This window comes from Camelus bactrianus, chromosome 21 (genome assembly GCF_048773025.1).
Source record: "Camelus bactrianus isolate YW-2024 breed Bactrian camel chromosome 21, ASM4877302v1, whole genome shotgun sequence".
Lineage (NCBI taxonomy): Eukaryota > Metazoa > Chordata > Mammalia > Artiodactyla > Camelidae > Camelus > Camelus bactrianus.
The window spans coordinates 980876-1002218 of record NC_133559.1 but is presented as its reverse complement, the minus strand read 5'-3'; the positions used below and the strand labels follow the sequence as shown (position 1 = coordinate 1002218).

General features: G+C 64.4%; 1 protein-coding gene across 8 annotated transcripts in view; it reads left to right on the top strand.

Moving 5' to 3' along the window:
• The window catches only part of ZFPM1 (zinc finger protein, FOG family member 1), a 65349-nt gene extending 48865 nt beyond the window's left edge, over positions 1 to 16484 (top strand). For 6 of the 8 annotated variants that reach the window (XM_074349263.1, XM_074349265.1, XM_074349260.1 and 3 more), the window contains 6 exons: positions 8427 to 8529; positions 10369 to 10578; positions 13507 to 13740; positions 14016 to 14111; positions 14197 to 14343; positions 14483 to 16484. In XM_074349263.1, coding sequence (XP_074205364.1) covers positions 8427 to 8529; positions 10369 to 10578; positions 13507 to 13740; positions 14016 to 14111; positions 14197 to 14343; positions 14483 to 16314 — 2622 coding nt within the window. In that variant the 3' untranslated portion in view covers positions 16315 to 16484. The remainder of the gene's footprint in view (positions 1 to 8426; positions 8530 to 10368; positions 10579 to 13506; positions 13741 to 14015; positions 14112 to 14196; positions 14344 to 14482) is intronic. The other 2 variants (XM_074349261.1, XM_074349262.1) reach the window with 2 other exon arrangements.
• Positions 16485 to 21343: the final 4859 nt, after the last annotated feature.

The following is a 21343-nucleotide window of genomic DNA, read 5'->3' as shown; positions in this document are numbered from 1 at the left end:
CTGTGGCGCGGGAGGCAGGCAGGGACTGCCCCTTGGCACTGGACTTCACGGGGGGGGCCACCCCTGGTGGTAAGCAAGGTGGTTTTCTGGGTGCTTGGGGGCAGCTGCAACAGAAGGTGAGATCCGTTCCGTCTCTGTGCCTGTGGGTCCTCCTGATGACAGCGAGAGGGCGCCATTGGCATCTGAGCACCGCCGGCACATGCCAGTCCCCCCCAGGCTACTTCTGAGCTGCCCTCTGTGGCAGGCAGTTCCTGCGTCCTCTTTCAGGGGTGTCAAGGCTCCTTCTAGAAAACGTTTCAGTCAAGAAAGGCATCAATGTATGGGAAGCAAACTGTGGGGCAGTGCAGCGGGCACCTGCGCTGTGCTGGGAGCGGGGAGGAGCCGTGCGTGACGAACATCCAGGGGGCGCCCTTCACCATGCCTTTTGATTTCTGATGTGGCATTCAGATGTGGCCGGATCTAGGGTACGAACTGCTGGCAGGCGGCCCATGGTGCTAGGTCTCGTGGGCCTGTGGTTGGCCTTCAGTGGCAGGGGCAGGGCTGTGACGGCAGGGCTCCCCTGCACCTGGAGGCCAAGTGCTGCCCTGACATCTCTAACCAGCTCCAACCTGGCAGTCAGAGCCCCCATCACTCAGCCGAGGAAACCGAGGCCCCCGGAGCTCAGCCTGCAGCAGTGTCCATGGGGCTGGTGGGGAGCCGTGGGCAGAATCCCCAGCTGCAGACCCTCAGACTGCTGCTCCCAGCCCCCACCCACTCCTGTGTGCACTAAAACCTAGGCTGTTGGTCATGCTGAGTCAGAATCTCGGAGCTGGGGCTTGGGGCCTCAGGAGGTTGAAGGTGTCCGAACGTGCAACCCAGGCACCAGTCACAGCTAAGTGGCCAGGCTCAGAGGGGCAGGCGCTTGCCCAGACCACTCATAAGTCGGTGGGAGTCTCCGAGGGCACCCACCTTCTAGCCAGGCTGTCCCTGCGGCGCCGGGTCCAGATTCCTGGGTCTCCTGCCTTGTGGCTATTTTGCTGTGTGCCCCCAGGCAGGCCCCACCTCTCCAAGCTTCTGTCTCCTCAGCCTTTGGGAACTCAGGGGTCCCAGGAAGCCCTCAAGGGCCCTTGAGGCCTGAGCTTGCAGACCCTCCACTCTCCCCGCAGAGGAGAGGGTGGGCAGAGCTGCAGCTTGTCTGTGAAGTGGGGAAGCTGGTGGCCCAGGGCAGACGGGCGGATTAAATGCAGTGACCCGCACTGGTGCTTGCCACAGGGCCTGGCCGGTGGGCAGTGTAGCCAGCAGCCCTGTGGGAGGGGTGACCCTCTTGTCCCGTGGCTCCAAGAGGGGAGGAAACAGCGGAAACCCCAGGGGTTTCAGCTCTGTGGAAGGAGTGAGATTTCGGGAGGCTGTGGTGTTGAGAGCAGTCTCTGTAGGCAGTGAGCTCCCCGTCACTGGAGATATGCAACCAGCAGTCAGGCTGTTGTGGGGCAGTTAATGGGAGCTCGGTGGCTCCTCCCTGAACCCCCAGAGTGTCAAGAAAACCGTAAGCAGTAACTGGACAAAGGCAGGATGGTCAGGGACTGGGAACTTCGGCGTGTTCTGAGTGAGGCCTGCACCTCTCACCTCTGCTCCCTCCTTGGGGACAATCGGCCCCTTCTGAGACAGGAGTGTGTTCCAGACTCACTCCACACACACTGCCGTGCACACATCCTCACACCTGGCCCTGTCTTCTCCACCCCACCCCCATGAGGCAGGCACCACTGTTCCCACTTTACAAATGAGGAAACTGAGGTTCCAAGAGGTTTGGTGACTTGCTGAAGTCACTGGGATCAAATGGCAGAGGGAGAATTGGCCCTTGTGTCTGCCCAGCCCTAGAGACCCCTGCAGGGCTGGGCTGGGGGGCCAGAGACACCCGCGCCAGTCCCAGGACGCCCGCCGTGGCCCCCCTGGGCCCCGCCTGGGCCTCCCCTCCCGCCTGCAGCCTCCTCTCTGGAGGTTTTGTCTTCATGGGGCCTGGGGAGCAGGTCAGCCTGGGGAGACTTGCATGAGGCTGGAAACCCTCTCCAGGCAGAGAGATAGCGTCCGAGGGAGCTGGGGCCAGAGAAGCCGGCCTCTGAGGCGTGTGCATAGGAGCCAAGGAGGAAGGGGCCTGCCTGCTCTTCCCTGCGGCTTTATCTGCACAGAATTAAATCCTTGATTAACCCTTATCTCCCCAGCAGGCGCTATCTCCGCCTTGGCGCCAAGTGTCCAGACACACGTACAAGATGATTGATTTCTTAAAGATATGCCTGCTTTCCCGATACTTCATTTATTGTCTAAATATTTTTGCTAACGTTTCAGCAGGCCCCTTATGAAGCCCAGCGGGTGGGTTCTGGCGCCCCCCACTCACCCCGCCCCAAGTCGTCCTGCGCCCACCCCCAGGCCGCCTGTCTCTGCTGCTTGGAGGGGGAAGTGGGGGGCGCCCATGGGGCCTGGTGACCCTTCTCCACTGGTCCCCTCAGGCCCAGGCCACTTGCAGGCCAGAGGGGGACAGGGCGGCTCCCCCCACAGTCCCCACACATGCTGGACGGACACAGTGCACAGAGCCTGGCCGAGGGCTGAGAGTGGGTTCTGGCACCAGTGTGCTGTGACCTGGGGCAGGACCCCCGCCCTGGATCCAGCTGTGGCCTCCACTGCCGGAAACCCAGCCAGCTCTAAACCTTGTGCTCAGATACAAGAGAAGTGCTCAGGGTGGATGTCGGGGGCAGGGAGCGGATGTGTGATGGACGGGTGGGCGGACAAACGAGCCAATGAGTGAGCAAGTGAGCAAACGGGCCCCCCAGCCTTGTTCCACCTGGCTGTCCTGTCGTCCCCTGTGGCTCACCCTTTAGCCACGAGGCCGCTGTGACAGCAGTGAGAGCTGGGAGGGACCCCTGGCTGGCACACCCCTGCCTGGGAGGCCGACGTGGGGCCTCAGGTGAGCCTTCGCCCAGGGCTCAGCATGGCGGGAGGGGCTTTGGTGGGCCTCCCCAGCCCCCTCCTGGGCACCAGGGGCTCTGAGAGGCCCTCCAAGCGGGATGCCCCAAAGGCTGGTGTCCGCGATCATTGCCTGGTGGAGCCAAACCTCATGGCAGGCTGAGCCCTGGCCAGAGGGCAGCAGAGACACCCGGCCCAGGATAGGTGCTGCGGGCCCTCCTTCGCCAGATGGGACGGGGTGGCACTGTGAGCCCTCTGCGTCCTGCTTCTCTCGCCTGCTGGGACGTTTGTGCGTCCCACGTCGGGGGGTCCTGCTCCCCATGTGCCAGGGTGCCTGCTGCTGGCCGTAGCCGTCCAGCCTCGGTGTTCCTGCCCAGCACGTGTGGATGTGCCCTGACAGTGCCGTCAGGCCTGGGCACCGGCCCTGGACCAGGTCTGCCGGTCAGTCCTGCCCGTGCCCCTGCCTCCTTGCTCACCGGCTCTGCCAGCCCTCAGGAGCCTCTCGCAGCCCATGTCCCCCACCCAGGGGACCCAGCAGCCCACTGGGTCCCATGGCCCCACGGGCAAGGCCCTGCAGCTGTGCCCCCTCCCCTCCCACATAACTGGGGTGTGGCCTGGCCCAGACCAACTGTCCCAAGGACCACAGCAGTCTTTCCCCAGTGGGCCCTGGGCTAGAGCTGCACACTGACACTCTGTTGACCCTCCTTGGCTGTGAGGGGCTGTTCCGACTGCCCCATTACACAGATGGGGAAACTGAGGCAGAGAGGGCCAGCACGTATGGCTGCTGACACAGAGGACCCCACGTGGGCATCTGACGCAGTCACATTCTCCTGGTCCTGGTGTTGGCAGAGTGGCTCCTCCTGGGGTCTCCGAGGAGACAGTGCGTTCCAGGCCTGTGTCCGGCTTCTGGGCCCTGGTGATCCTTGGGGCTCCTTGGCTTGGAGACGAATCAGCCCCAGCCTCTGCCTGTGTTCCCCCTCCTCTCAGGACACTTGTCATTGGATTCAGCGCCCACCTGGCCACCCGGGGTGGTTTCACCTGGCTTAGCCTTCATTTAATCACACCTGCAAAGACTTTTTGCAAACACGGTCACGTTCCCAGGCTCCAGGTGGACACATCTTTGTGGGCCGTGTTCAGCCCGCTCTGCAGAGCTAACAGGTGTAGGGCCAGGCCCAGCCAAGGTCAGTCCCTGGGGGATGGTCAGGTCTGGGCTTGGCTGGAGCCCCACGGCCAGGAAGAGGGTAGCGTGGGGCTCTCTGAGAGGTGGACTCCCTCCTGGGGACAAGCCCCAGACAGGAGACCCGCCACTGGCCTCCCTGGATCCCTGGCCCCCTTCCTGTCCACACCTGTCTCCTGCCTGCAGCCGGTGGGGCTGGGGTGCCGCAGGATTGGGGAGGCCCTGCGGGTGTGGAGGGGCTCTGGCCACAGCGTCAACTCAGACTGGCCTCTTGGGGTCCCGGAGTCTACTCCAGAAAGACCCCAGCTGAGAACTGAGGAGGCCCATCCTTCGGTGGCCCCTGCTTTGAGCCGAGGGAAAGGGGCTGGGGCCACGTCCTCCCCAGGTGTCCTCGCGCCCCGCCATCCACACAGCTCTGCCCACGTTCTGTTCACACTGCCCCCGCAGCTGGCCCACAGCAGGCCCTCGGGGCTGTTCACCAAATGAGGGAGGGGATGAATGCATGAATGAGTGGATGGAGGGAACAGGGAGTCTGCAGAGATGCAGCAAAGGTCTCTCAGGCCTGGCTTCTGGGCCTGTGGGCATGCAGCCGCTTCCGGTGGCCTTGGGTGTCACCACCTCTGTGGGCCTCAGTCTCCTTGCCTGGGAAATGGGTTCTTCACAGGGTCTGGGGGAGACGGGGTGGGGGTGGTTGTCTCCCGCGATGGTCAGTGGGAGGCAGGTGGGGGCTTCTCAGGATGGGCTGACGGACAGATGGGTGTGGCCCGGATCAGAGCCCACCCCAGCCCCAGTCCTGACCTCTGGTGGACGTGCCTGCAGTGACCTGGGGGAGGGCTTCTGCAGGGCTGTCTGGCTCCCTGGGCCACCCTCTCCCTGCGACACTGCTTCGAGCAACGCACAACGGAGTTTGAGAACAGCCTCAGATGCGGCTGTCACAGCGGATGCGGCGGAGATAGGGTTTCTGATGGTTATCGGCAGGCACAGAATCCAGACACTGACCTCTTTGTTGGCGAACAACAAGGGTTCTCAGATGCACCCAGAGAATTTAAAGTGCCCGCCTGCTACCCCGGGGGCTGGGTGGGGCTGCCTGCAGTCAGGAGGGAGGGACGGCGACCCTGAGCGCTGCAGGCCAGGCAGGCAGCCGAGTTTCTTACCAAGCCTGGACATGGCCTGTCCAGGGCAAGCTGGACCCAGACCAGCAGTGAGCCTGGGGGCACCATGGAGGGAAGGTGCCTGGCGGCCACACATCTTTAATAGTTTCGGCAGAAGGGCCAGGCTCGCACCCCGCTGCCCATGGCAGAGCCGGGAAGGGGGCCCACCGTGGCCTGGCGCCTTCAACACCAGAGAACAGGGCTTCTGTTCCAGGGCTGCTCGGTACTAGGGCTGGGCAGGGGAGAAAGTAAATAACTTGGCAGCCTCTCCACCAGGAGAGTAGAGTTTGAAATCTGCCCTCGGTCCCCAGGCAGGCTCCTGGGGCAGGGGGTGGGCTGCAGCAGCCCCGCGCGTTGCGGTCCAGCTGCCCAGGACCAGAGCTGGCTTGTGCACGCTGCGCCCCGGGGACAGGGCAGCGGCAGGCTGGGCGGGGCCGGCTCCCCTCCCTGTGGGGTGCTGGCCCCTGCACCCCTAGAGCCAAGCGCAGGTTGGGAGGCTGGAGATGGTGGTCTCAGCCTTCCCCATTTAAGTGGGAGGGGGAGGCCCCTCCCAGTGTTCAGGGCTGAGGGAACGAGGGTGAAGGGCTAAGGGGTCGAAGCCTGGATCTCCTGTTCCCCGCCCGGGGTGCAGGGTGCAAGCTCCCCCAGGTCCCCACGTCCCCTCCTCCTCGGCTGTCCTCACAGGCACCCAGCCCGCCCGGGGCAGCCCCCCGGCAACAGGCCGCCGCTCCCGGCAGGAGGCACAGGGCCGGGGGAGCGCGGCCGGCCATCTCCCCTGCACTCGGGCGGGCGTGTGCGGAGACGAGGGGTTCTGCAGCGTCAGCAGAGCTGTGCGCGGGCGCTTTTATCACACCACGAACAGGCCGCTCCCGGGAGTGATAAGCATTAAACCGACCGGGAGGCTGTCAGTCTCAGTTTGAGGGTTTAGAAATATTGGGACGAATAATTAGATTTCATATCGTTACCGCAGCACCCATCGGAGAATCAGGCAGATTAATTTTTTTCTCTCTCCTCCGCTCATTAATATTCATTAGGGACTCGGGGAGGCCCCCGCCTCTGCCTGGCTGAGAGCTGCTGGTCGGCTGCCCCGGCCAGCCAGGTTGGGGGAGCCACCGGTCACTGGCTGCTGCACCAGCCTTGTTGGTTCCACTTTGGCCCCCAGCCTGTCCCCAGCTGGTGAGGACCCCCAGCTCTGCAGCTGTCAGAATCGCCAGCTGTCTGTGAAAGCAGGTGCCACCAGCCACCAGCCTGCCCCGTGCAGCCTCCTTGGTGGAGACGCTTGTCCCAAGTGGACATCTGGCGATGGCTGGCCTGGTGCCCCAGTGGACACCAGCCTCCTGGGCCCAAAGACGCAGCCACTGCCCTCTGTTTTCTGCCGGCCAAAGGGAGTGGAGAAGCGAGGGGACGAGACTCGTGTTTCTCTTGTGCAGGTCATGTGCCAGGTGGGCACAGATCAAAGGCACGGCTTCACCCAGATTGCTACCTCTCAGTGCCCTGGGGGAAACTGAGTCACAGAGAGGGACACGACCTCCCCCAGGAGCAAGTGGCAGCTCCAGGACATTCGAGGGAGCACACGGGCTTGGGGCATCACTGTGTGCAGAGATGCGGAGGGCAGGGAGGCAGGCACGGTGCTGGCACCACAGGGCTCTGCTCCCACGGCCCCCTGGCTGGCTGTTCTTCACTTGACCGATCCGTGACTGAGCTGTGCAGCTGGTCCGCTGGCCAGGGTGCCCCAGTCTGCCACGGGATGAGGACAGGACACAGGGAGCACTGAGGCCGCTGCAGGTCAAGGGGCAGTGCCCTACCCAAAGTCACAGTCAGGGAGGCCAAGCCTGGGCTGGAGCTGATGCCCAGCTCTGGAGCCCACATGCTCCCTGCAGGCAAAACCTAGTAACGCCATGGGCTTGGACTGGGTTGGGAGGTGGCCAGAACCCATCAGAGAGCGCCCTGAAACATATTGCCTGCCCCCGCCGACCCACCATGGTAGCATCCTGGCTGACTGCCACGTGTGTCCCTGGGGTGCACAACTCTCGCCCCCCCCCAGGTGACCCCAAGTGACCCTGGTTCTTCCGTTAGAGGTCCTGATAAACAAGGTTTGAGTAAAAGGCATTTATTTACCTAAAACAAAGAAAATACTCGGACATGAACGCACTGTGCCTTCCCACAGTGCCCAGCAGCTGAGGGTGGGGACCTCCAGGCAGAGGCGCCATCCAGAACCCATCAATCCCTGGGGCTGGGCCTGAGGGGTGGCAGTGGTCACCCCAAACTCCTGGGGCCACACAGGGCCAGGCTCTGTGCCTCGTCCCCTTGATGTGACAAGGGCTGGCCCCCTCCCAGCACCAGGCTATGTTGGGACAGGGGGCGTATTTCCTCTGCTGCCTGGTGGGGGCCAGGGATCCGGAAATCAGGCCACCGCCCTCCACGGTCTTCCAGCAACCCCAAGGGAGCTGCCCCTCTCCCCTCAGCCTCCTCACCTGTGAGATGGGAGGACACTGCCCACTTTCCAGGCCACCAGTGAGGCAGGTGGGTGAGGGGCTGACCCTGCATGCAAACATGGGTCTTGGAGTCACAGGGAGACCAGATGCTGATTCTGGGGACCTCAGAGGACTGCTGGGCCCAGGCAGGTGTTCCTTGAGGTGCGCCAGCCCCAGGATGCACTGGACAAAGGGGGACCTGCAGCAGGGAGAGGGGCCGCACTGTTGGGGAGGACATGCAAGTACCCATCTGGGCTGATCCTGGCTGCAGCCCTCAGAGTTCATTCTGGGGGCCTCTGGGGGGTGTGTGTGGGAGGAGCCTGTGCCCTGCCCAGGTCCGGGCACCCCATGGGCTGCACCACAGCACCGAGCGGCCCACCAGGGATGAGGCAGCAAGGAGCGAAGAGAGATCTGGGTGCAAATCCCCTCTGCTGCTCACTGGCTGTGTGACCTCAGGCAAGCTGCTTGACCTCTCTGGGCCTTAAGCTCCATGAGAACCAAGCACTTAACCCGTGGAAGACACCCTGGCTTCTGTTGCCAGCACAGTACCTGACAAGACTCAGGCCTGCAGCCCGGACTGGCCACCCCCCCAGGCAGACCCTCAGGCTTCCCCCACATGGACCCCCCCTTCCCTGCTGTGTTCCAAGGGCACGACTGAGTCCTTGCTGACTGCCCCCTCCTGTCCCCCAGAGCCCAGCCCTGACCCTGCTGCTGGAGGACGAGGCCTGCTGGCTGAAGAAGCTGCCCCATGCCCTGACAGAGGCCAAAGCCAACTCAGAGATCCACAGGAAGGGTTGGTATCCTGGTGCTTCCTCGCAGCCTTCCGGAATGTGGGGGGCGCTGGCTCTCCCTGGGGTGGCCCTTAAAGAGAAAGTGGCCTGTCTGGGCTGAGTTGAGGGGCTGGCTCCCATAGCCAGCATGCCCCCAGGGCCCTGATCAATGCCAGTCTTGGGCTGGATGGACATCTGCCCTCAGGAGGGGGGACAGGCATCCCAGGAAGCCAGTCTGCCCTCAGGGCGTCTGGGAGACTCCCCAGGGCACCGAGGAACCCAGGCTGGTGGGGTCTGGCGGGCTAGGCTGGGGGTGTAGTCTGGCCCCTCAGGGAGTGATCATGAGGGCCATGTTCAAATCTGGCTATGGGGCCCAGGACAGGTCCCTGCACCTTTCAGGGCCTCTGTTTCATGAGGCCTAGGAAAGAGCTGGTCAGACCCAGGGCATTCAGCTGGGCCCTCCCGCCCCTACGTCCCCACGTCCCCACTGTATCCCTGAACCTTCCAGGAGGGAGGAGGGAGAGCAGAGGGGTCCTCACCACCCCTCACCTCCTCAGTTGAAAGCTTAAGCCACACAGATGGGGACGGGGGCAGTGTCTACACCGAGGTCCTGCCGGCCCCGGTGGTTTGACTCCTGAGGAAATCACAGCATGGCCTTCCCAGCGTGTGAGGACCAGGGTGTCAGGGCTGCAGGGACCCCCCAACTACAGACAAGGAGGCTCAGGGCCCAGGGGAGGATGTAGACAGACATGATAGCTTCTACAGCCAAGCAAGGGGCATGCGCTGCAGTGTGGGCACCTGGGAGGGCCGTGCGCCCACTGCCCACAGGAAGTCCTCCTCACTCCCCTGTGGGGGCTCCACTTTCAGGGGATGTTCTAGGGGCACCACCCTCACCATCTCCTCGCAAGCACATTGGGCCAAGTGTCCTGGGGCGTTCTTGTTTTGGGACAAAGCCAAAGGCCACTAGGGTGGGAGGGAGCCAAGCTAGGCTGCTGCTCCAACACCCGCCCCTCCCATCTGGGGGCCTACATCCTGGCACGCTGCAGGTGCACAGCCAGGACCCAGGCTTCCCACCTGCCCTGCCATCGCCCCCAGAGGCCTGGGCCAGCATGGCGCCCACGTGCCTGTCTCTCCCTCCGTAGGGGAGAGAACCCCGGCCCCTCCTCCCCACCGAGGGGTGCTCTAAGGACCCGGAGAGCAGCCAGAAGGTACTGCAGGGCCTGGCGTTGGCAGCAGGTCATCAGCTGGGGGGTCTGTCCACCTGGTTGGGACGTGGCCCAGTCAGTGTTCTGGCCTGGTCAGTGAGGCTCACCTAACCAGGCAGGACGAGGGTCCCTGCAGTGCCCAGGCGAGGCCTGCACCTCTCGGGGAAGTATCCTGGCAGCCTCGGTGCCGGACACTGGAGGTGGACGGACCTGTGGGCAGTTCAGCCTGGGTCCTGTTGGCCAAGGCTGCCCTCTGCAGGCCGCCTTGGGAACAGCCACGCCAGCTGAGATGCAAGGAGTGGGGAGGCCCTTCTAAGGCCAGGCGAGTGGCTACTAGGCCCTCCCTAGCCACTCTGCAGCCCCTCTCCTGGAAAAGGGCCCTACTGCTCAGATGGGCGCAGGGCAGGCAGACCTGGGGAACCACCTAGTTGCCGCAGGGTGCACCATGGAAACCAGCGGGCCACAGCTGCAAACCCAGGTGTGGCCTCTCCCTGGCCCGTCCCTCACGCCAGCCTTTAAAACCCTTATCTCTAAGATGAGGCAGTGTGGAGGGGTTCCGGAGGGTAGGTGGATGGTTGGGTAGGGGGTCTTCGCAGATGAGTGGCAGTGGTGGCTGGTGCTAGTGGCTGTTCCATCATGGATGCCCTTACGCCACAGGTGAAGCCCTCTGGTGCAGGGTCACCAAGCCGGTGCCAGCAGGTGGACAGTTGTGTGTGCGCCTCATGGCCGAGCCCCACGGAGCCCCCAGCCACCCTGTGAAGAAGGAGCCCGTGGAGCCCGAGGGCCCGGCCCCCTCCCACACCGACATCCAGCTCCTGCCCCAGCAGGCCGGCATGGCGTCCATCCTCGCCACAGCGGTCGTCAACAGTGAGTAACCTGCCGTGTCTCCCCCACCTCCACTCCCGGGGGGCCAGTACAGCCCAGACACAGGGCTGCAGGTGGTACCCAGCTCAGGATCTGCAGAGATCTGTCACCACTGGGACCTGAACAGAGATGTGGGGGCCCCAGGAGGGGCCATGTGGTCGGTCTGCACACACTGCCGGGGCAGGACGTAGGGGAAGGCCCAGCACACAGCTGCCCGGTGCCTCCCGGGGAGGGCGGGAAGCAGGTTTCTCATCTCGATGTCTGACACGCGCACCATGGGGGCGCCCAGGGCAGCCCTGCCCTCGTGCAATAGACACCAGTGCCACCTCCACCTATGAGGCGTGAAGCACGGGCCAAGTGCCCCTGCGGCAAAGCCACCAGGGGTGGGGGGGACAGCTGGGGTGGGGGCTCACTCACAAGGAGCCTCGGCGGGTCTGAGAATCAGACAGAACTCGCTTGTTCCCCAAACACTTGTGTAATGTCCATATTCAACCAGGTGGTGAGGCCCTGGGTCCCCGAGGTGCAGAGGCAGGAGCAGGTATGGCTCCATCCATCACCGTGGGCAGTGGCCAGGGGTACTTCAGCCGGGTGCTCAGGAAAGCCACTGGACAGGACAGCCAGCTGAGATCTGCATGCCAGGTCCTACACAGTGGTCACTGTGGCCAGAGCAGACCAGCCAGGGCTGGGACTTCTCAGAGAAATGACCCCACCAAGGGCTTTCAAGCAGCAAAGGGTATGATCCAGTTTAGTTTTAGTATCACCCAGCTGCTAGGTGGTGACCATAGGGTTGCAAAATTGGAAAAAAAGTGACCTTTTGAAGCAAGTCAAATGTGATGACGGTTTGAACCAGGTGGGGGCACCAAGGCAGAGGACAGAGGGGCACTGGAGCCAACAGGGCTCCACCGGGGGGCGGGGGCAGCAGCACGAGGCCCAGAGCTTTGGCATAGCTGTGCGGGTGGACACTGGTCCGTCCTGTCGCTGGCAGGGAGTCAGGGAGAGCCTGCTCTGACTTTCTGACCTGAGACGCCCGCCAGGCACTAGAGCGGAGCCCAGGCGGCAACTGGAGACATGTGCTGGGGCTCAGAGTGCGGTCAGAGCCAGGGCAGCTCTGGGCAGGACAAGGCCCCCAGAGAGACGGGACCTGCGGACACCAGATCCGGGAGTTGAGAGAGGAGTCTGCCATAGCCCAGCTGTGTAGACGCCAAGGGCAGAGATGTGACCCCTGGACTGGTCAGCATGGAGGCTACTACCATGACCCAAACAGTTGCAGCTGAGATGGAAGGGGGTGGGGACAAGCGCAGACAGAAGGGTGTCTCAGGCCACCCGTGGTGGCTGCCCCCACGCCCATCTGGGGGCTGCAGGGAGCCCCGGCCCCAGCAGCCTCACCGGGCCTTAAGTTCCCTCCCCTTTGTCTGAGACTTCGGAGCCACAGCATCCCAAGAGCGTTTCACCTGAGAAGTCCCCGTGGGCTAGACGTCTTGTTGACACTGACCCCTATCCCACGTGGGCCCGCCCCAACTGGTGGCCCAGAAGGGCCTTAAGACCCTCAAGCTTAGTTAATCAGCTTAATCAGACCCAGGTTAACTCCTGACACTCCACCACTCTGGGCCTGAGTTTTCTCCCCGTGAAAGGAGTAAAGGTAATACCAACCTCACGGCGTCCGTGCAGGACCCCAGGCCCCAGCCAGTGGTCAGCCTGCTGTCAGCTCAGGGCGGGTGGGACCGTGGCATCTTAAGTTTCAGGCCTGCAGCTGAGGCTCCGGGCCCCGCCCTGTGCTGCTGGCTGCCGCGCTGACCTTGCAGCTATGAACAGAAACCCCCCCACTGGCCCCTGGGATCCAGATCCCACCTCAAGGCCTCAGCTGGTAGAGAACAGAGCTGCCTCGAGGCCCTCAAATAAAAGGGAACTTGAAAACCAGAAGTAAACAACACAGTGGGGGGAGGTCTGAGCCAGAAAAACAGCAGGCAGAGGAGCGTGAGGGGTGGCCACCTCACCTGACAGACAGGTACTAGGCTCCTTGAAGGAGGCAGAAGCCGGAGACCTGGCAGCCCCCCAGTGGAGGAGGACCACCCCTTGAGTAACTGCGGACCAGCGGGATGAGAACCTGAAGAAGTTAGAACACAATTAAGGAGTCCCAGGCCCCTCAAGTCCACGTCAAGGTCAAGACACAGGGCGAGGCCTCCGCAGGCCCTGGGTTCAGCCCCACGGAGCAGGGGCAGACAACAGAGCATCCCTTAGCCTTCTGCTGAGAACCAGAGGGCGAGTGCTCCCCCATCAGAGAAATCCTCACCGCTGGCAAATCTGACCCCGCAACCCGAAATCCTGTAAACTGAAAAGTCAGAGGCAGCCCGCTTGGGCAAATGTGCTCCATTCAGCAAATGTTGACCCTTATCAGTAACACAAGGAGCCATCAGGCGTAAGGGGGCTCAGGGAGGCTCTCCATCCTCTGCCTGCCCAGAGCCACGTTCACCTCCTATCCTCCTGCCCCAGGACTTGGGGACCCGTGCACCTGGCCACCCATATGCCGTTCCGTGTGCACACGCTTGTCTTCTCCACGGGCAGCCAGCTCCACGCCATCCCTCACACCCACGGCCAGTGCACCTTCACGTGCACATGCTCACCCTGACCCGGTCAGAAAGAATCACGACATGGACCCCAGCCTCGTTCCCCTGGGCGTCCACTAGTGTGTCCTTCTGTGGGCACCCCACAAAGCCTGTGGGGAGACAGCATGGGGGCCATCCTAGGGGCTGCTCAGACCCCACCCACCTGTCCCCCTGGCATCCTAGAGAGGGAATGCAGGACTATCCAGGGATAAGGGAGAAGACACAGCCCTCGTGTTGCAGGGGGCCCACTGCCCTGCCCCGGGTTGTAGGCAGCCCCTCTGCTGCCAGGGTGCTCCCTTCAGGCTATGCCTGCCTCTCGCCCCCATAGAAGACGTCTTCCCCTGCAAGGACTGCGGCATCTGGTACCGGAGCGAGCGGAACTTGCAAGCCCACCTCCTCTACTACTGTGCCAGCCGCCAGGGCTCCGGATCCCCCGCCACAGCCGCCCCCGACGAGAAGCCCAAGGAGACTTACCCCAACGAGCGCATCTGCCCCTTCCCCCAATGTCGCAAAAGCTGTCCCAGCGCCAGCTCCCTGGAGATCCACATGCGTAGCCACAGCGGTGAGGCCCCACACCCCCACCGAAACCATGTGGGCTCGACACACCTGTCCCGGGGTCGCCCACCAGCCGGGGATGTGCTGGGAGGGGGTCCTCCCACCTGCCCAGGGCACCTGGCCCATCTGCAACCACCTGGACAGCCAGCTTGGGGCTGGGCCCCTGCCAGATCCTGGGAATAAGGGCCAAGGAGGCTGAGCTTAGGGCCCTCCGCATGGCCTGCTGCGGTCCCCGGCCAGCTGGGCTTGGGACCCACCCCCTCAACGGGCCCTGTGTTCCAGGAGAGCGCCCCTTCGTGTGTCTCATCTGCCTATCTGCCTTCACCACCAAGGCCAACTGTGAGCGGCACCTCAAGGTGCACACAGACACACTGACCGGTAGGTGGGAGCCAGGAAGGGGTCAGACAGGGGGCGTCTCTGGGGCCCACCCACCCAGGGTCCTGATACCACAGCCTGCCTGCAGGGGTCTGTCACAGCTGTGGCTTCATCTCCACCACAAGGGACATCCTCTACAGCCACCTGGTGACCAACCACATGGTCTGCCAGCCGGGCTCTAAGGCTGAGATCTACTCACCAGGGGCCGGGCACCCCACTGCCAAGCTCCCCCCAGGTGAGCCCCGGGGGCCCCCTGAGAACCGGGGAGGGGGAGGCAGGCTTGTCGGTGAGAGGGGGTTGGTGTCAGTCTCGGCCTTGGCAGCCACAGCCTTTGCCCAGCGCAGCAATCCCTTCCTGCCCTCCCCCGCCCTCAGGTCTGGCCCAGGCAGGTCCTGCTCCAGCCCTGAAGTGTGGCCCCTGGGGTCTTCCTGCAGACAGCCTGGCTGGCTTCCAGCAGCATACGGCATTGCACGGTCCTTTGGCCTCTGCTGACCTGGGCCTGGCTACTGCCCCATCGCCTGGACTGGACAGGAAGGCGCTGGCCGAGGCCACCAACGGAGAGGCCAGAGCGGCCTCCCAGAACGGGAGCAGCGGCGAGCCCCCCGCGGCCCCCAGGAGCATCAAGGTGGAGGCGGCAGAGGAGCCCGAGGCGGAGCCAGGGCCCCCGGCCCCGTCGCGCACGCCATCGCCGCCCAGCCCCAGCCCGGTGCGCGTCAAGGCGGAGCTGTCCAGCCCCACACCCGGCTCCAGCCCGGGGCCCGGCGCGCTCTTTCTGCCGCAGCTGCCCGCGGCGCCCCCGGCCTCCGAGATCCTGGCCAAGATGTCTGAGCTCGTGCACAGCCGGCTGCAGGCGGGCGCGGGGGTGGGCGCTCCGGCTGGCCTCTTCGCGGGGGCTCCCAAGGGCGCCACGTGCTTCGAGTGCGACATCACCTTCAACAACATCAACAACTTTTACGTGCACAAGCGCCTCTACTGCTCCGGCCGCCGCCCGCCCGACGACGGGCCCCCCGCCCGCAGGCCCAAGGCGGCCCCCGCCCCGCCGCGCGCGCCCCCAGCCCCGCCGCCTGCCGAGGCCGACGCACCGTGCTCGTCGCCGGGCCCCGGGACGCGAGAGGACGAGGCCAGGAGCGCGGTCACGCCCGAGGCCGAGGCCGAGGCCTGCGGCCGGGGCAGCGAAGGCAGCCCGAGCCCGGGCAGCGGGGCGGACGAGGACGACGACCCCCGCCGGACGCTGTGCGAGGCCTGCAACATCCGATTCAGCCGCCACGAGACCTACACGGTGCATAAGCGCTACTACTGCGCCTCGCGCCACGACCCACCGCCGCGCCGGCCGGCGCCTGCCGGGACCCCCGGGTCCCCCGCGCCCGCCGCGCCGCCGGTGCGCACGCGCAGGCGCCGCAAGCTCTACGAGCTGCACGCGGCCGGCCCCGCCCCGTCGCCGGCCGGCCCCGCCCCTCCCGCTGCGCCCGGCCCCTCCTCCACGCCGCCCGGCCCCGCCCCCACGTCGCCCGCGGCGCCGGCGCCGCGGCCCGGAAGCGGAAGTGGAGGCGGAGGTGGAAGCTGCTCCGATCCCGCCGAAGGCCCCATCGACCTGAGCAAGAAGCCGCGGCGCCAGACGTCGGCCGCCGCCACCCCGGGCCCCACGCCGGGCCTGCCGGCCCTGGCCGACTACCACGAGTGCACGGCCTGCCGCGTGAGCTTCCACAGCCTCGAGGCCTACCTGGCGCACAAGAAGTTCTCGTGCCCCGCCGCCCTGCGCCGCCTGCGCGCCTCCCCCGAGGACCCGCCCGCCGTCGTGTGCCCCTACTGCCCCCCGAACGGCGTGGTCCGCGGCGACCTCATTGAGCACTTCCGCCTGGCGCACGGCCTGCTGCTGGGCAAGCCCCCGGCCGGCCCCGGCGCCGAGGCCCGGACGCCCTCGCCCGCCGTGCCGCGCGACAGCCTCAACGGCCAGGACCTGCGGGAGCCGCCCGCCAGCAGCCCACGGCCCGGCCCGCCCCCGGCCCCGTCCCCTGAAGCTGTGCCGGCGCCCCCCTCCCACTCGGACAAGGGTGTGCAGACCCCCAGCCAGGGGTCAGCGGCCCCCGTGCCCAACGGCAACCACAGGTACTGCCGCCTGTGCAACATCAAGTTCAGCAGTCTGTCCACCTTCATCGCCCACAAGAAGTATTACTGCTCCTCGCACGCGGCCGAGCACGTGAAGTGAGCGCCGCGCGCGGAGGGCGGAACCTGCGCGCCTGCTCTCTAGGGGCCTCCACGGGCCCGGGCACCCTTGCTCCTGGGAAACGCTCCAAGCACAGGCTTCAGCACAGGGGCTGCAGGGGGCAGACCCCGCTTGGACCTTTGGCACTTAATAAAGAAGTTCAGTTTGATGAGCACAGTGGTGGAGCAGCCTAGTTCTCTAAGCAAAGGGGCCCTGCAGGGTAGGCGCACGCATGGCCAGCACCACCACCAAGAACACACAGGCCACTGCAGACAGGAGTCACAAGCCCAACTCCAGGCTGACGGCACTGCCCTGGGCCCCTTTGGGGGCACAGGAAGGGCAGGCACGGCCCTTCTAGGTCCACTGCTCTCACCACCCCAGGACGCAGCCAGAAGCTCTGGTTTGATCACCAGACACCAAAGGGAAGAGCTGGATCCTAACCAGCCTACAGTTCTCCTGTCTGCATGGGTCTGGGGCCTGGATGTCACCTGTGCAGCCACAGGCCACCAAGGATTCTGGGAATGGGAGCATCACGGGGGAGGATGCAGCCCTGTGGTTGTCACGGCTGATGGGGGAAGAAGGGCGAAACAGCAGACAGGCCCCAGGAAAGAGAGTGGACCAGGGAGGGGCACCAGGGCCCACAGCGACCCCTAGGGCCAGGGGGAGCCCGTCCTAGAGTCGGGGCGGCAGTGGGCACAAGGACTAATGTCACACACCCCCAGTCTGCCCTGCGGGGGCAGCATAAGTCACGACCAAGCCACAACTTGTCTTGCCACTTGGCAACAAGGTGGCAGTGGGCACCCTCCAGCCCGGTGTCCCTTAGCTTGAAGTAGTGTCTTTTCCAAACATAATCTTACTTGGAACCTTACTGCAGATTAAAGTGCAATCTGACCGACTTTCTCTGCCCCCAAATACCAGAGGTGATTCCTGCCACGTACCCAGACTCTCTCTAGCTCAAGGCAAGCTCCCTCCCACCCAGCCCTCAGAGGTGAGGCCAGGGAGCCTGGGTTTGGACAAGCACAGTCCTCAGGCCCATCTGACACTCCCTTCCGCTGGCCCTGAGTACCAGGCCGTGACCAGGCAGGGCCACCGAACAAGCCAGGGCCCTAGGGAGCTGAGCTGCCTTCCTGGTGAGGACCGTCCCTGACTCTGCCCTCCTGGGTTGGGACTGGGAGGCTTACGGACCCCTCAGTCCTGCTCCTCGTTTGCATTGTTCTGCATTAATTTGCGTGGAGAGTTGGAGTTTCCACCCCCGAGTCTGGCCACCAAAGGCCAACATCGCTCTGTTCTCAAAACGTTAAACCTAAGGCAAGGTGCATGTCCGTCACTGGCTGCTGGTGCACACAGATGCTTGAAGGGGAGGGAAGAGGAGGCAGGCAGTGGGTGGGAGGCAGTGCTGCACTGAAAAGGGCTTCAGTTTCCATGCCCTTAGTGGGGGAGGAGGGGCTCCACCATCCTGGAGCCCCTTCTGAGAGCGCAGCTCCGGAGCCAGAGCTGACCCCTGACGCTCTCCTCAGGCCTGAACTGCTGGCCAGGCCAAGCCCTGTGCCAGGGAGGTCCCGGGCCCTGCAGCTGGGCTCTGAGTCCCATCCCCCGACACCCCCACTGATGCAGGGCAGGCACCTACTGTCCTCGCCCAGTTGAAGGTCCCCTGTGCTGGGCTCGCCCACCCACAGCCCCCAGCACCCCTTCGCCCTCTTCGGACCCCGTCTCCCACACACCCTGCCGCCTCCTCAAGCCAAGACCTAGCCAGCCCCCTTCGCCCCTGTGTCTTCTCCCCATGTCTCCGCACCCTCACGTATGCACACCTCACCATCCAAAGCAACTTGTGATTTCGCCAGACCCGTCTCTGCCCACCTGCCGTCCACCGTCTGGCTCCCAGGTCCCCTTGGGTCTCTCTCCACCACCACTTCCAAACCTGCCAGCACGTCTGGTTGTCTGCCGGGACGCCTGCCGCTGCTCCCCCGCCCCGGCCGCACCCTGTCGGAGGCCCTGGCTGGGTGGCCGGGAGACCAGGTGGTGCCCCACCCTGCTGCAGGCCTTCTGGGCTTCTTGCTGGTTTGTGCTGCTCCTGTAGGCACCTCGGCCCAGTCTGCTCCCCGGTCAGGCGGCCTGTCTGGAGACCTGCCCCAACCCCCCGTCCTACCACCTGGCTCGTTCCTCCTGTAAGGGCTCTCCCTCTTGGGATCTCCTAGTTTTTCTTACCTCTTGTCCCTCCCCCATGGGCCTCGCAGCCTTGACCACTGCCTCCTGGACACCTGATCCATGGCCTGGCCCCAGGGAGTGGCACATGGTCACTGGGGAGTGAGAGGACTAGCAGAGACAACGAGTGACCTCCCCTCCCCCAAGCCCCCTCGTCTACAGCCGCCCGCCTGAAGCCCGCCCTGCCCATCTGCTGCCCCCTCCCCCCGCCTTCCTCCATCCCGTTCTCCACTGGTCTCCTGCCTTTGACTGCCCCCCATGCTGTGCCAGCTGCACCTCTCCGGGGCCAGCTCTGACCAGGTGACACCGTGTCACAGGTCCTCAGCACACAGGACACACAGTCCATGTTCAAGGCCACCCGCCACCCAACCCCAGAGTCCTGGGTGCAGATCTCCCACAGGTCGTTGCTCCCAGCAGCCCTGCACACCCCTGGGGACACCTGGCTCTAGGAAGCGCTGGTGGTCATTCCTGGCACCAGCGGTCAGCAGCAGACAAGGGGACAGGAGCTTCAGGCCGGCCAAGCTGCCCACCCTGTCTCCTGAGGAGGCAGAAGGGAGGTGGGGCAGGTAGTGGTGGGAGGTGGCGGGATCACAGCTGCAAAGGGAAGGAGTGAGAACACGGAGGAGGGCTATGTGCTAGTAGGCAGCCTGGCAGAGTTCGGAGGTGCGTTGGTCTTCGCAGAAGGGGAGGAGCAGCAGAGATGACCGGCCAGCGCGGGAGGGGCCTGACAGTCAGGCCCCAGGTGCAGGGTGCATGGGAGCAGGCAGTGGCCCCCGGCAGGGCCCTGGCGGGCACCAGGCGGCAATAAGCTCGGTGCTGACCTCCTGCGGGTGTCCCGCAGCTGGCCTTAGGTGCTGGGAATGATGCTTCTGCAGCCTCCCTGGAAGTCAGCTTCCACCCTCCCACCACTGTCCTCCAGGGAGGCGCAACCGGCTCAGGGAGGGGCGTGGTTTCCCACCGCTCCAGTCACTGCTAGGAGCATTGCAGCCTGGTGCACAGACGGCCCTGCCCTGCCAGGCACTCAGCCGCCTCAGCCACTTCGGATTTCTGACCAGGGTTCCCCCCACCCAGGGCCCAGCCTTGCACACAGACCTGCCCTCACCTGGGGCCCTCCGTGGGAGCAGCTTAGAGCAGCGGACCCAGGGCGTCTGCTCCTGGGCAGCCAAGACTGGCCGCTTTCCTTCTAGGGGACAGCCTCCCCACCACTGTGGGGGACACTGAGGACAGAGGTTCTCTGGGATGTGGGTGGTCCCGGTTGCCAAGAGCACTCTTCCAAGACGGCAGCACCAGCACCACCCGAGCTGGTGAAGGGGCCTGGGAATCTGTGTTGATCAGCTCCCAGCAGATTCTTCCCTGGCAAGTTTGAGACACACCTGCACAGCAGGTGCTCAGACACTGTTTGAGCCGTTCTAACCTAACAGAGACAGACTTGACACAGGACCTTTGTCAGCTGGGCCGGAACTCAGCCATTGGGAGCCTGGCTGGGACGATGAGACCACGCCTCCCCCCTCAGGATGCGCGCTTGACCACCCAGTGTTCCAGACACTCCATCCCAACACCATTCTGCCTTCAGCCTTCATCGGATGAGCCCTTGGAAGCCCTGGCTAGCTAAGCCCAGGCCACGCTGGTGAGAACAGCAAGGTGGGGGGTGCGTGCGGTAGCTCCACCACCAACGTGGAAGGCACCCCGTGCAGAGCGCTGCCGGCTCCCCACCCCCGAAGGGCACACGCTGGGAAAACCGGCCAAGATTTCACAGGGTCCCATCACGTTAGTTACCTAGGGACTTGCAAGTGGGAACCGCACCCAGTGTCAATCCCACATAGAGGCTCCAGGCAGCACCCCCAGGAGGAGGGGGACCCTGCGTGACGCTGTGCCTCCAGGCTGCTCCCTGCCTGCCTGGATGAGCTGCCGTCCCCAGGTGGCCAGATCTCTAGCTGCCTGTCTCAGCTGGGCGGAAAACAGGGCGTGGGGCGAGGGCTTGGCAGGAGATTGAGACCTGAAACACACCTGCGGCCCCTGTCCTCTGTCCACAGCTGGGTGTCTCCCAGGTCTGTGACTTGATGCTGGGCAGGAGGAAAGCTTCTAGCCAGACACACTCGCTTGCACACCCACACGCATGCACCCTGCCTCTCGTGTGCAGACGGTGCACTGACGGTGCGATCTCACGGGAAGAGCACCCTTACAGGAGTTCCCCGGTGGGGGCTGGGACACATCCCTCTGCTGGTTTCTCTGGGTTCCCTGGATGTCGCCTTCCCCGCACCCAAGGCCTCTGCAGGGACATCCCTGACAGGCAGGTCTCTGCCACTTAACAATGAGAACGTGAGAGATCCCGGCGTCCCCGCAGGCCGCCTGCAGCTGACGGAACACCATGTGTCATGGTGAGGTGCAGGCAAAGCTGGACCCGCCACCTCATCAGGTCCTGCTTGAAATCGAGGTGCTCCGAGCTCCCTGGAAATCACATGTCAACACTCAGAGTGACACAGGCTGGCTCCGTGAGCCAGCACCGAGAACTCTCAGCAAGGATGCCAGGAGGCCATGCAGCACGCAGGTGCCGCCTAACTGTGGGTTCACAAGGGTGCCCGTCTGTGCTCGGACAGCATGAGGGCAGCGTGATGGCCCAAAGCTGTCCACGTCCTAAGCCCCAGAACCTGAGCCTTTTTCTCCCCCGGGCAAAGGAGAATCAAGGTGCTCATCCAGTGACGCTGAGATTGGCCCCGGATCCCAGAGGGACAGGCTCATGCAGAGAGCAAGACCAGCGGGCAGGGCAGACTGGCCGGAGCGGCAGAGGACTGAGCCCCGGATTTTGAGAATCCCCCAGCACAGCCGGTGT